The sequence below is a fragment of the Helianthus annuus genome, chromosome 17, assembly GCF_002127325.2.
Source record: "Helianthus annuus cultivar XRQ/B chromosome 17, HanXRQr2.0-SUNRISE, whole genome shotgun sequence".
NCBI lineage: Eukaryota > Viridiplantae > Streptophyta > Magnoliopsida > Asterales > Asteraceae > Helianthus > Helianthus annuus.
Genome location: NC_035449.2, coordinates 75,540,247 through 75,552,000, shown reverse-complemented (window position 1 = coordinate 75,552,000; position 11,754 = coordinate 75,540,247). Strand labels below are relative to the sequence as shown.

At 35.7% G+C, this 11,754-nt stretch overlaps 1 protein-coding gene across 2 annotated transcripts; it reads left to right on the top strand.

Annotated features, from left to right (window-relative positions):
* The first annotated feature begins 378 nt into the window (after positions 1-378).
* Positions 379-3,769, top strand: LOC110922794. 2 transcript variants are annotated; one of them, XM_022166990.2, is made up of 5 exons: positions 379-675; positions 818-2,218; positions 2,643-2,775; positions 2,854-2,938; positions 3,053-3,769. In XM_022166990.2, the coding sequence occupies exons 2-5, from the start codon at positions 906-908 to the stop codon at positions 3,274-3,276; spliced, it is 1,755 nt and encodes a 584-aa protein (XP_022022682.1). In that variant the 5' UTR covers positions 379-675; positions 818-905; the 3' UTR covers positions 3,277-3,769. The 2 variants fall into 2 exon arrangements, with proteins under 2 accessions (XP_022022682.1, XP_022022683.1); XM_022166991.2 differs by having other exon boundaries at positions 496-675; positions 876-2,218.
* The last annotated feature ends 7,985 nt before the right edge of the window (positions 3,770-11,754 follow it).

Genomic DNA, 11,754 nt, shown 5'->3' with positions numbered 1-11,754 from the left:
AAAATAATCGTGTAATGATTGGAATGGACGTTATTGGGCATCATTCCCACTACACCACTTTTGCAATAACGCCTAATAATGCCTCTATTGCTGACTGGACTGCCACATGGCAGAAAACGCTTCAGAGTAGGGGCATTATTCATCTAACGACTACGCATGGTCTAAGAGCCGATTGTGAGTGGCTTAACAAGCGTGAAAAGTTATGGGTGATGGCAGGGTTGAAAACCAATGAAAACCCTCTATTTAGAGGGGTGGAGAGTAGGTCCCCACCCACAACGATTAGCCTAATACATATGCAAACCTATACGCGATACGGTATCACTAAAAATATAATTAAATAATCAATCTTATAACCTTATTTCCGCTACATTATCCGTTGATGGAGGGAGAAATAAGATATTAGTCAAACACGGGTCGGAATGAAACCCAAATTTATCCGAAATTCACATGAAATTCCACTTATTAAATTCACGCGTAATTCAGTTCATCAAGTAGTAGCAGTCATGAAATCCGTGTAGAAAGTCATCGTCATCGTTATCAATACATACACATACAATTATTACTTTTAGTGAGAGAAAACACATACTTTCTAGAGAGAGAAAACACCAACACACTCACCATCGTCAATTCCGTCTCCATTACGGTCCTTTTCATTCCTTCTCACCAAATTCGCCGGTAAACTGTTCGTAAATTTCATTTTGATATTTTTTTTTGTTTTATTATGTTTTATTATGTTTGATTTTGATATTTTTCTTTCAGTTTTGTAAATTAGGGTTTGAAATTGAGTTGTTTTGTTCATATATGTTGTTTATTGTAGGCCTTTTTTGTGTATTATTACACCATTTCTGTGTGATTGAAGTGAAATTTTTACCTAGGGTTTCAATTTGGGGGAATTCTGTGAAGAAATGGGTGATAGTGAAGGAAATACTGAGATGATTCAAAGAGTGCAGTCCAATTTTGGGACTTCATCTTCAGCAGTTCCTAAACATCAATCACAAAAACCTAATTTTAATCAACTTGATATACCTCAATCTAATACGGCTCAGTTTCGGGGTCAGAATCGACAGTTTTCCCCAAATTATAGTGTTGATAGCACTGGTAAAAGGGCGGGAATTCCACCATCTCATCCGCAGTTTCCTCCGGTCTCACCTTACTCGCAGATTCCGGTGACTCAGAGTTCCGGGAATAGTCATAAGATTGGGGGTTCGCCGAGTTTTAACCATGGTCATGGGCCGTCGCATTCGCGATCGCTGTCGCAGCCTACGTTTTTCGCTCTTGATTCGCTTCCTCCTTTGAGCCCGTCGCCGTATCGTGATTCACCTTCGGCGCGTTCTCCTGATCAAGTTGCAGATGATGTGTCGATGGATGAACGTGATGGGAATTCGAATTCGAATTCACACTCTTTATTGCCGCCTTCTTCTCCTTTTAGCAGGGGGGGTTTGACCCGAACCGGTGAGAATCTTCCACCGCGTAAAGCTCATAGGCGGTCTAATAGTGATATTCCATTTGGGTTTTCAACTATCTTGCAGTCGTCACCACCATTGATTCCGTTAAGAAGCCCGAATACTTTAGACAGGGGTGCGTCGAACAGTCAAGGGTCAAAGTCGATTCAGTTGGTCAAACGGGAATCAAGTTGGGAGAAAAGTGGTAATGAAAGCAATGCTGAAGGAATGGGAGAGAGGAAATCTGAAGGGGAAGTTGTAGACGATTTGTTTTCTGCGTATATGAATTTAGACAATCTCGATACATTGAACTCATCTGGAACTGATGAGAAACAAGGAACCGATAATCGTGAGGAGTTGGATAGCAGAGCTAGTGGCACGAAGACAGGTGGTGATAGCAGTGACAACGAAGCTACAAGTAGTGTGAATGAAAGTGGGAATCATAGAAAATCGGGGGTTGGTTCGATTATGAATAAACGAGAAGGGGTTAAAAGGAGTGCAGGTGGAGACATTGCTCCAACAACAAGGCATTATAGAAGTGTTTCAATGGATAGTTTTATGGAGAGGATGAACTTTGGTGATGAATCACCGAAGCTCCCTCCTTCCCCTGGTGGTCAACTTGGTCAACTATCTCCTAATAATTCTATCGACTCGAATTCAAATACGTTCAGTTTGGAGTTCGGGAATGGTGAGTTTACTGGAGCTGAACTCAAGAAAATTATGGCTAATGAGAAACTTGCTGAGATAGCTCTAACCGATCCAAAACGAGCCAAGAGGTGTGTGATTTATGATTTGCATCTATTGCAGTTCTGTTTTAAGTTTTGGAAAATATTTATAAAGTTTTGCTGTTGATACTCTAAATTCACAAATGTATCTATTTTATTATTCGTTTAAACTATAAATCATGATGCCCATTTATCTTTTAATTTTGGCATAAAATACGAAATTAGTTTTACATCACTCATTTTTATAAAATTTATCAAGTAACTGGGTTAAATGGGTCAACTGACGAACTCCATATTGACCCAAACACGACCCTTTTAACTAAACATGTTCATAGACTCTATTAAAAACCCAACCGAACCTGCAAATTTTGTATTAGATTTGTGTTGCATTAAAAGTTTACACCCATATCCATGTTCCTTTGTTTATCACAATGTTTTTCGGGTACTTCAAAAATATTTTTGTGGTCTTTCTTAGGATCTTGGCTAATAGACAATCTGCTGCTCGATCCAAAGAACGGAAAATGCGTTACATTACAGAACTAGAACACAAGGTTCAAACTTTACAGACCGAAGCAACGACACTGTCTGCGCAACTTACCTTATTGCAGGTGACCTTTCTGTTTTAAATTTTGGAAAAAGATTCATTTTCGCGTGTCTAGTAATTCATTAATTTGATTATCATACAGAGGGACTCGGCTGGGCTCACAAGTCAAAATAACGAGCTAAAGTTTCGTCTGCAAGCTATGGAACAGCAGACACAGCTTCGAGACGGTACGGTTATTTTATTTTCTTGTAATAGTAGTCGATTGGTCCATCCATAAACCGATGTCAAGGGGTTCTTTTTTCTCTTTATTGACTTGCATAATTTGGTCAACCTCATGGCAGCTTTAAACGAGGCTTTGACTGCCGAAGTTCATCGTTTGAAAATGACTACCGCTGAACTAAGTGGGGATGCTGCTAAGTTTGCTCAACTCTCAATCAACCCGCAAATGTTCCAGCTACAGCAACAGCAGCAGCATGCTCATCAAATGCAACACCAGAATCAGAACCAGCAGCAGTCCCACCAGCAAAACGGCGGTGCCGCCACCAAATCCGATTCAAACCAGTAGGGGCCGGTGGGTCCTAGTAACCTTATGGTGCTGAGCCTGTTCATACTATCACTATGATGTCGTCTTAATATATATCACCGGTGCATTCGTTCATTACTTTTTTGTGTCTTTTGGCATGGCTTCTGCTAGCAACTTCTAATGTATTCTATCAAGATTTCTAGTCATTTATTTTACATATAGCGAGAGAAGGATTCTTATAAGAGCTTAAATATAAGTAAGAACCGTAAGAACTAATCTGGGTTGCATATTTCAAACACGGGGTGAAACTTGAAGCGTTTGGAGGGAAAGTTGGTTTGTTTGAATATAAGTTTCACTTTCGCATTTGATATGTGGCTAGCATTTGTTATTACTGGTCTTGTTTATATTTACCTTCTTATTTGGTCTCATATACACACACTGCTTGGTGTTTTAAAGCTTTTCTTTTTGTTCATGATCTTGAAATTCATGGGATTTGCACTTGTTATTGGTTATGGTTGTATTTTTTGAATTTAAACTTGGTAGTTTAACTTATATATTATGCATTTATGCCTTATGTGGATGATGATTGTTTATGGGTGGGTAAACTTTGCACCTTGGATGTAGAGGTGTAAAAAAAAAACCGGTTTTAGATCCGAAACCGGTTTTTTTAATCGAACCAAACCGGTGGTTGTAGACCGGTTAGAGATCTTAATCTTCAAAACTGGTTTTAAAACCGACACCAGTTATAAAATAACCAGTTTGAACCGGCAAAAACCCGGTTTTTTTTTTTTTTTTTTTTTTTTTTGGAATAAACAGGTTAAAAACTGACCCTAACCGGTTGGACCGGTTATTGTTTTGAGTAAAAAAAAACCGGTTTTTGATGATGATGAAAAAAACCGGTGCGGTTAAAGACCGGACCGGTTATTGAAAAAAAAAACGATTTGTACGTCTCTAATTGGATGGTTGCATTTGGTGTGAATTTTGAGTAGGGCTACTTAAAGACTGAGCTTAGCCGGCTTCAGCTTGGGCTCGGTTTTGGACTCGGGCTTGAAGTTAAACGAACCTGCCATGTATGCTGGGCTTGGAAACTCTTAAAACAAGCTGAAATTTGAGCTCGAGCTCATTTTTTTTTTTTTTTTTTTTTTTGAATGGCTAAACTTGCACACAATGGAGATTGAACCCCTAACCTCTCATATCCTAAGCTCTATTTAAACTTACCCACACCACTGGGCTATTCCCAAGTGGATCGAGCTCATCTAATAAAACTCCATCCTGCTAGTTTGTTTTTGGAATTTTGAAAATATTTTTTGTGCATGTAGATTGAAATAACAAAAATATATTCTTACGCATGGATGGATTTATAAAAGAAGGCAGGTAAGTTCTTTTTTCTTCTAAAAACTGGATTTCTTAAATGGCATACTGAGTTAATGAACAAACCAAATGATCAAGCTTACCATGGCTTGAAGTTTAAATGACCTTGTTCAGCTTGGTTCGTTTATTTACAAGCGGATTTCAAGAGCTTTATGGGTCACGGTTACAGTGACGGTACCGGTACCGGACCCATCATGGCTGGACTAGATAAACCAAACTATTGTGAGTCATGCTGTAGATGAGTTGCCACATGTTTTGGTTGAAATGTCATTTTTAGTATGGATGAACATTTGGTACCGGTACCTAACCGTATCGGGTATATTCTGTACTGGTACTCATTTTCCCTATTTTTCGGTACCGATACCTGTTTGGTTCGGTACCGAACGGGTACCGTGTTTTTAGTAATGCTTAGATGAACATGGAATGGCCCGAGTCAATTAACTACCCATATTTTTTGGCCCACTAAGTAGCCATTTTTGGGGTCCTGAACGGTTCATGTTGAACCGGTTTTTTTAAGTCATTGGGTACAGAAACGATATATAACTGGTGAGTAAGGAACCGGGTACGTGGCGTTGTGGTTTATGCCGGGTGAGGTTTTAAACCCGATTTCTTGTGCATCTCTAAGATGCCCCACATTTCAAGTAACTAGAGTAAATTAAATTAAATTAATTATATATATTATATTATATTATATTATATTATATATTATATTATATTATATTATATTATATTATATTATATTATATTATATTATATTATATTATATTATATTATATTATATTATATTATATTATATTATATTATATTATATTATATTATATTATATTATATTATATTATATTATATTATATTATATTATATTATATTATATTATATTATATTATATTATATTATATTATATTATATTATATTATATTATATTATATTATATTATATTATATTATATTATATTATATTGTTAGTGAAGGATGATGAATAGTAATTTTAATTTTATAATAATATAGGTAAATTGGATTTAAATAATCTCAGCTTTCTAAATTTGGCCGATAATAATCACAAGTCAATTATTGGTCGATAATAATCCGAACAGGTCCACTTTTGGCCGATAATAGTCCGCCGTTAAAAAGAGTTTAATGGAGTTAAGCTTTTTTCCGAATTACAAACTGATGTTTTATGGATTTTGATCGGAACGAGGATACGAGTCGATTTATGTAAAACTTACATCGAAACGATGCTTCAAACGGCTTGAGTTTTGTTAATTAGAAGTTCAAACACCCGAATTGAAGCAACGTTTTCGTCGTTTGGGACAGTATTTCGAGGTAAATTTAACATCAATTAACTCGTATCCTCGTTCTAATCAAAATCTCTAAAACATCAGTTTGTAATTCGGGAAAAAAAAACTTAACTCCGTTAAGCTATATTTAACGCAGACTATTATCGGCAAAAAGTAGACCAGTTCGGATTATTATCGGTCAATAACTGAGTTGGGATTATTATCGGCCTAATTGAGAAAACTGAGATTATTTAAATCCAATTTGCCAATAATATATAGCTTTTTATTATTTTTTATTTTTAATAACATATTTTTAATCATTTTTACTTTTTTAAAACCATATATTTCCTATACCATTTTTTTAATAATTCTCTTTTTTTAGAACATATACTATCGATTAATTTGATACTTCTTTAATATTATACGTTTATAACTTTTTCTTAAAACTTAAGTACGTAGTTATGATTGATTTTTTCCCGGACATTCCGTTATAAATTTTGTTAAAAACGAAATTGTACTTATAATAAAGTATTTATTTTGTATCATAAAACAGTACGATGATAAACTAAACCGCTCTAATGGTTTAGCTTTCTAAACAACATTCTTTATTTTCAAATCATGTTTGTTTTACATTATCATTTGTTCGGTTTCGCCGCAACACGCGACGACGAAAAAACTAGTTGAGAAAAAACACCAACAGTCCAAAATCGCATACCCAAAACTAGCATTTCTTGAGAGCGACCAACAGACATGATTGCAGCCCAAAGTCGTAGCCCATCCTTTTCTCTTCTTTTTCCTTTATAAATTGTTTTAATGCTAAAGTAACTTAAATGTGTTCATCTGCTTAACATGTGACTCACTAACATCTTGAAACTTGAATCTATTAAAAGAGCTTAAACTAAAAGCAAAGAGTAAGAACAGTAAAGATGATTTTTTTTAATTATTTTCTTGGTAGGACGTGTTCGGATTTTGATTGAACAATTTAGTAACATAATTTTAATTAGAGTTAATTATACAGATGGACCATGTGGTTTATAACTAGTTTCATCTTTGGTTACTAACTTTTTCTTAACAAGTTCAGGTTTTATGGTTTCAATTTCATAACACATTTGATAACTAACACCAAACTTAGTTAATTTTTATGTTAAATTCATTAAAATGACTAAAATACCCTTACACTTTAAAAAAAATTTCATTTATTTCATTACTCTATTTTTAATTTTAAGGAACATTTGTGTCATCACTCTATCTTTAGTTTTTATATAAAGAAATAATATAATGTCATTACTCTATATTTAGTTTTAATATAAAGAAATAATATAAATCAAATAATATGATTGGGACTGAATACTATTTCGGTACGTCTGTTTACGTTGTGCATTCTGAGACAGTTGGTTGCAATGCCCTTTTTTCAATTACTTAACAAGACATCCTAAATCGAAATACTGTTCTAGTGATATGGTTGAGTAAGCTTGGACAGGTCAAAAGACTCTAAACATGCCACCTTAAGATGCAGAGCCTAGGATTTATTCAACACAGAGGAGTCGAACCATGTAATATTTTTTAGAGTTAAATGTCATTTTAGTCCCTGTGGTTTGGGCTATTTTGCCAGTGTAGTCCAAAGGTTTCATTTTTCGTCTGTGTGTTCAAAAAGGTTTCACTGTTGCCATTTTAGTCCACTGGGTTAACTTCATCCATTATTTCTGTTAACAAGAAGGGCAATTCGGTCATTTTATATGTAATTCAGTTAACTAGAAGGGCAATTTGGCCATATAAAATGACCGAATTGCCCTTCTTGTTAACATAAATAATGGATGAAACTAACTCAGTGGACTAAAATGGCAATTGTGAAACCTTTTTGGACCCACATGCTAAAAATGAAAATTTTAAACTAAACTGTCAAAATCGTCCAAACCACAGGGACTAAAATGATATTTAACTCTTTTTTTATATTATATGTTCGACACTTGAGTGATCGAATGAATATATTTCCAAGAAAAAAAGATCATGGGGTGGACCTAATTTATATTTTGCAACTGAATAACATTATTCTCAAGTTTTTGTGTTGTAAATTCTGAACTCAACATTGTCGCAGAAACATAGGAAAATCAACAGAAACAACAAAAAATCCAAGAAAAAAGAAATAAACCTTAGTATAAAAACTAAAAATCTGACTTATATTATCTGATTGTGGGAGTTTATAATCTGATTTATATTAATAGAACAGTAAACAAGTTTTAAAAGTGTTCTAATTAGGTCACTCGTATCATTTTTGTCCCAATTAAATAAATTAAATTTCAAATCGAACCATGTCCTTTTTTCCATGTGTCAAGAAAAAAATAGAGTATAAGACGCTGGGGTTGGATTATTTTAATATATGAAATTATATTTATAAAAATTAAAAACAATTTAATTACATTAAAAATTAAAAAAAACAAGTTAAAATCCACATCATCACTCGACGTTAGTATTAAATAAAAGGGAAAAAATAAACAAAAATCCAGATAACCACGGTTACCTATGAAATGGATGAAAAACCCCTTAATTTTAATGAAAAATGAATGTTTAGTGGCCTGATTGGAACACTTTTGAAACTTGAGTGACCTAATTGGAATACTTTTAAAACTTGGTTAGTATTCTACAAAGTTACACCTTTATTTATATAAAAACTAAAAATAGAGTAATGACATAAATGGTCCTTGAAATTAAAAAAAGAGTAATGACATAAATGGTTCTTTTAAAATGTCATTTTAATGAAATTTAACATAAAAATTAACTAAGTTTGGTGGTAGTACCCAAAGGTGTTACGAAATTGAAACCATGAAAACCTGAACCTGTTAAAAAAAGTTAGTACGCAAAGACGAAACTAGCTATAAACCACAGGGTCCATCTATGCAATTAACTCTTTTAATTATAAAAATTCATATCAACTTATCTTTCAATTTCAAAGATTTGGAGGAAGTGAACTCTGTAATCATAATCTTGTAAAGACTAAGGTGTTGTTTGTTTTTGCAGACATAAATTGTCTGAAAGCTGATTTCATCTGTTTTCATGTCTGCAACTGAAGATGTGGTCTGAAACTCTTCAAGCTGAAAATATAAGATTGTTTGTTTTTATAAATTGATACCGTCTGTACAAACTACATGAACTTTGTTTTATTTTTCAAATCAAAACATCCTAAACCAATTACCTCCAAAATGTTTTAAGTTCAGAACATCCTAAACCAGTTACCTCCTCTCTGCCTTCTCTCTTGATCCGGTTTCGGCCGGCACTCCGGCCCCTTTTTCCGGCAAACACACCCACCCGTAAAACGCCTTCCTTCTCTCCAGTTTTCAAACCACCAGACTGCTTCCCCCAAACCAGCGTCACACTCCTTCTACTAATCCTCCCAACCGACACTTGACTGTGCGACGAATCAGACGAAGCATCCGACGAGTACGACGCATTCATCGGCAAATTTGACCTTAACAACTTCCTCTGGTTTTCCTACCGGTTTTAGGTTTTACAACCAGTTTACGCAATTCCGCCACCGATCTCGTCTTATTACCTGCAGGACATAACACTAGTTTACGGCAGTGGTGGTTGTCCAGTTTTGGTTCAAATTTGAGTTCAGAACGTTATATGAGGGAATAGGGTTTTTTGTGAAGATGTTTGAAGAAAGGGTGCCATAGCTTTTTTTAAGCTGAAAAAAGCCATTTTCAAATCTGTTTAAAAGAAAAAAAAAACAAACCGTCTTCAAGGGTAACGTCTGCGCCTGCAGACATCAGCTCCCTTGAAGATGTTTGAAGAAAAAACAAACACCCCCTAATACTCAATTTGAATAGGCAATGTGAGATTATTGTATGAATTACCACTGGCACTTTTTTACAGTTCTCACTAATTAATTCATGCTTGTGTCGATCTCACAGGTGTATACCCCCTAGTTGGGTTCCGGGAAAATGAGTTCGTGGCGGGGCAAGCGGTACTGAAAGCAGAGTCGAAGAAGGTGGAAAAGCACGTGAAAGCTTGTGAGGATAATCAGCATGCCTTTGTCCCCCTAGCGTTTGACACGTTTGGCTCTTTGGCGCCAGAGGCAGTTCGTTTCTTGTCCAGAGTTCAGCGTGTGGTCCACAACAACTTTTCGACCCTTCAGGGGCGAGGCTTTGTTTTTAGTAGATTAGGGTTTTTTATTCAGAAAAGGATGGCGGCGCAGTTTGTTGCTCGTCTACCTGCTATCCTTATGTAATTTGCCCTGATGATTGGAATGAAAATCTAAGTTATTTGAAATAAAAATTAATTCATGTATTTTTTATTAAGTAGACTGGAAGCATTCACGCCCAAGGGATAACTTATTTAATGTAGTTGAAGTCTTCACTAATTCATCTAAGTTTAAAACGTTCACACTTGTGCACTTGCTAATGAACTGGATGATAATACAAATAGGTCGTATTTGTCACACCCCAACCGATGGCGGAATAATCAGGGCATGGCACTGAGCGAAACAGATTGTCCAGAAGTCTCCATAACAATTATCATTACCAATTAATTTAAAGTAACATGTCCCATACCATGTCTTAAAAGGTAAACAAATTATTACAGACAAAATCCAGGCAAATAATTCTATTCCGACAACTCAGATTTTACAAAATTGCCCAATTGTTTATCTGCTTCTAGAGACTCCTGTTTTCAGATCTACAGACAACTATTTATTGGGCTCTAGAAGCTTATTCTAGCCTCGCTTTCCTAGCAGATAAGCATCCTAATTACCTGTCACATACGTTAAAATAAAAGTCAATACACATTGTGTAAAGGCGAGTATACAAGTTTAATAATAGCATATAGAGTTCGAAATAGTTTACGCATAACCAGCACGTACATAGAGGAAAACGAAGCATGTTAATTATCGACACGGATCTATCGATACCAATGACTAAGGGTTGACTGCCCAAGGCAGTTCGCAATACATGATCACCACTGTAATCCATGCAAGTAATTGTCCTTAACAACCCCCACATGAGCAGGTGCTGAGTCCAAACTATAGTACTATCATCGTTAAGGCAGGTAGACAGCATTCCATGTGTAAACATAACAAACAAGCATTCATTAAGTCACGTAATACATGCGGTAACGGTTAGCGTTTAAAATATTGCGTAGTGTGTTCGATGTGATTTCGTATAAGTAACATATGTAACACCCAAAAGTGCTTAAAGCAAAAAGGGATCGAATATACTCACAGCGGTTGATGGATTGAAGGGAGCGCTTGAGAGTAATGTTAGCCTGAATAGTTCGTTAGAATAACGATAAGTGATTCACAAAACGAGAGTAAGTGTTGATGGGTCGAATGGCTGTTCGGTCGGTTGGTAATCCGATCGGACGACCAATTCGTGCGGATGACAATCCGTTCGGATGGTCATCCGGTGGGGCGGTAGTCCGGTCGGATGACTATTCGAGTGGATTGTTTCTTCCTATGAGAAGGACGTGTTTGTGTATGATGGTTTGACTTTTGAAGTTTTTGTTGTAGCATTTGAAATTATTGAAGTACCTTTACCTTCCAGGTCGATCGGTCGGACGGTCGTTCGATCGGACGGCACTCCGGTAGGTTGACACTTCAGTGAGAACAAGTTCACCGCAGGATGTCACTCGATCGGACATCAGTTCGATCGGGTGGCATTCTTAGTGCATTGAACATGTTGAAAATTGTTAAGTGTTAAAGCCCAAGTACCTCATGATCCGAAGAGTAATCCGGTCGGATGGTAGTCCGATCAGACAGCAGTTCGTTCAATACTCAAACTTCAAAAAGTGATTAAGTGTGGGACTATTACACCCTTATATTTATACTAGAATTTAATAACCAGATTATACCAAAAGACGTTAGAATAACATAAGTTTCAAAAACT

What these genes read in the sequence shown, in the direction of transcription:
- LOC110922794 (XM_022166990.2), top strand. Translation starts at nt 906, where the DNA reads ATGGGTGATAGTGAAGGAAATACTGAGATGATTCAAAGAGTGCAGTCC. An exon ending in GATCCAAAACGAGCCAAGAG is followed by an intron (nt 2,219 to 2,642) that starts GTGTGTGATTTA and finishes GGTCTTTCTTAG; the next exon opens with GATCTTGGCTAATAGACAAT. An exon ending in CGCAACTTACCTTATTGCAG is followed by an intron (nt 2,776 to 2,853) that starts GTGACCTTTCTG and finishes ATTATCATACAG; the next exon opens with AGGGACTCGGCTGGGCTCAC.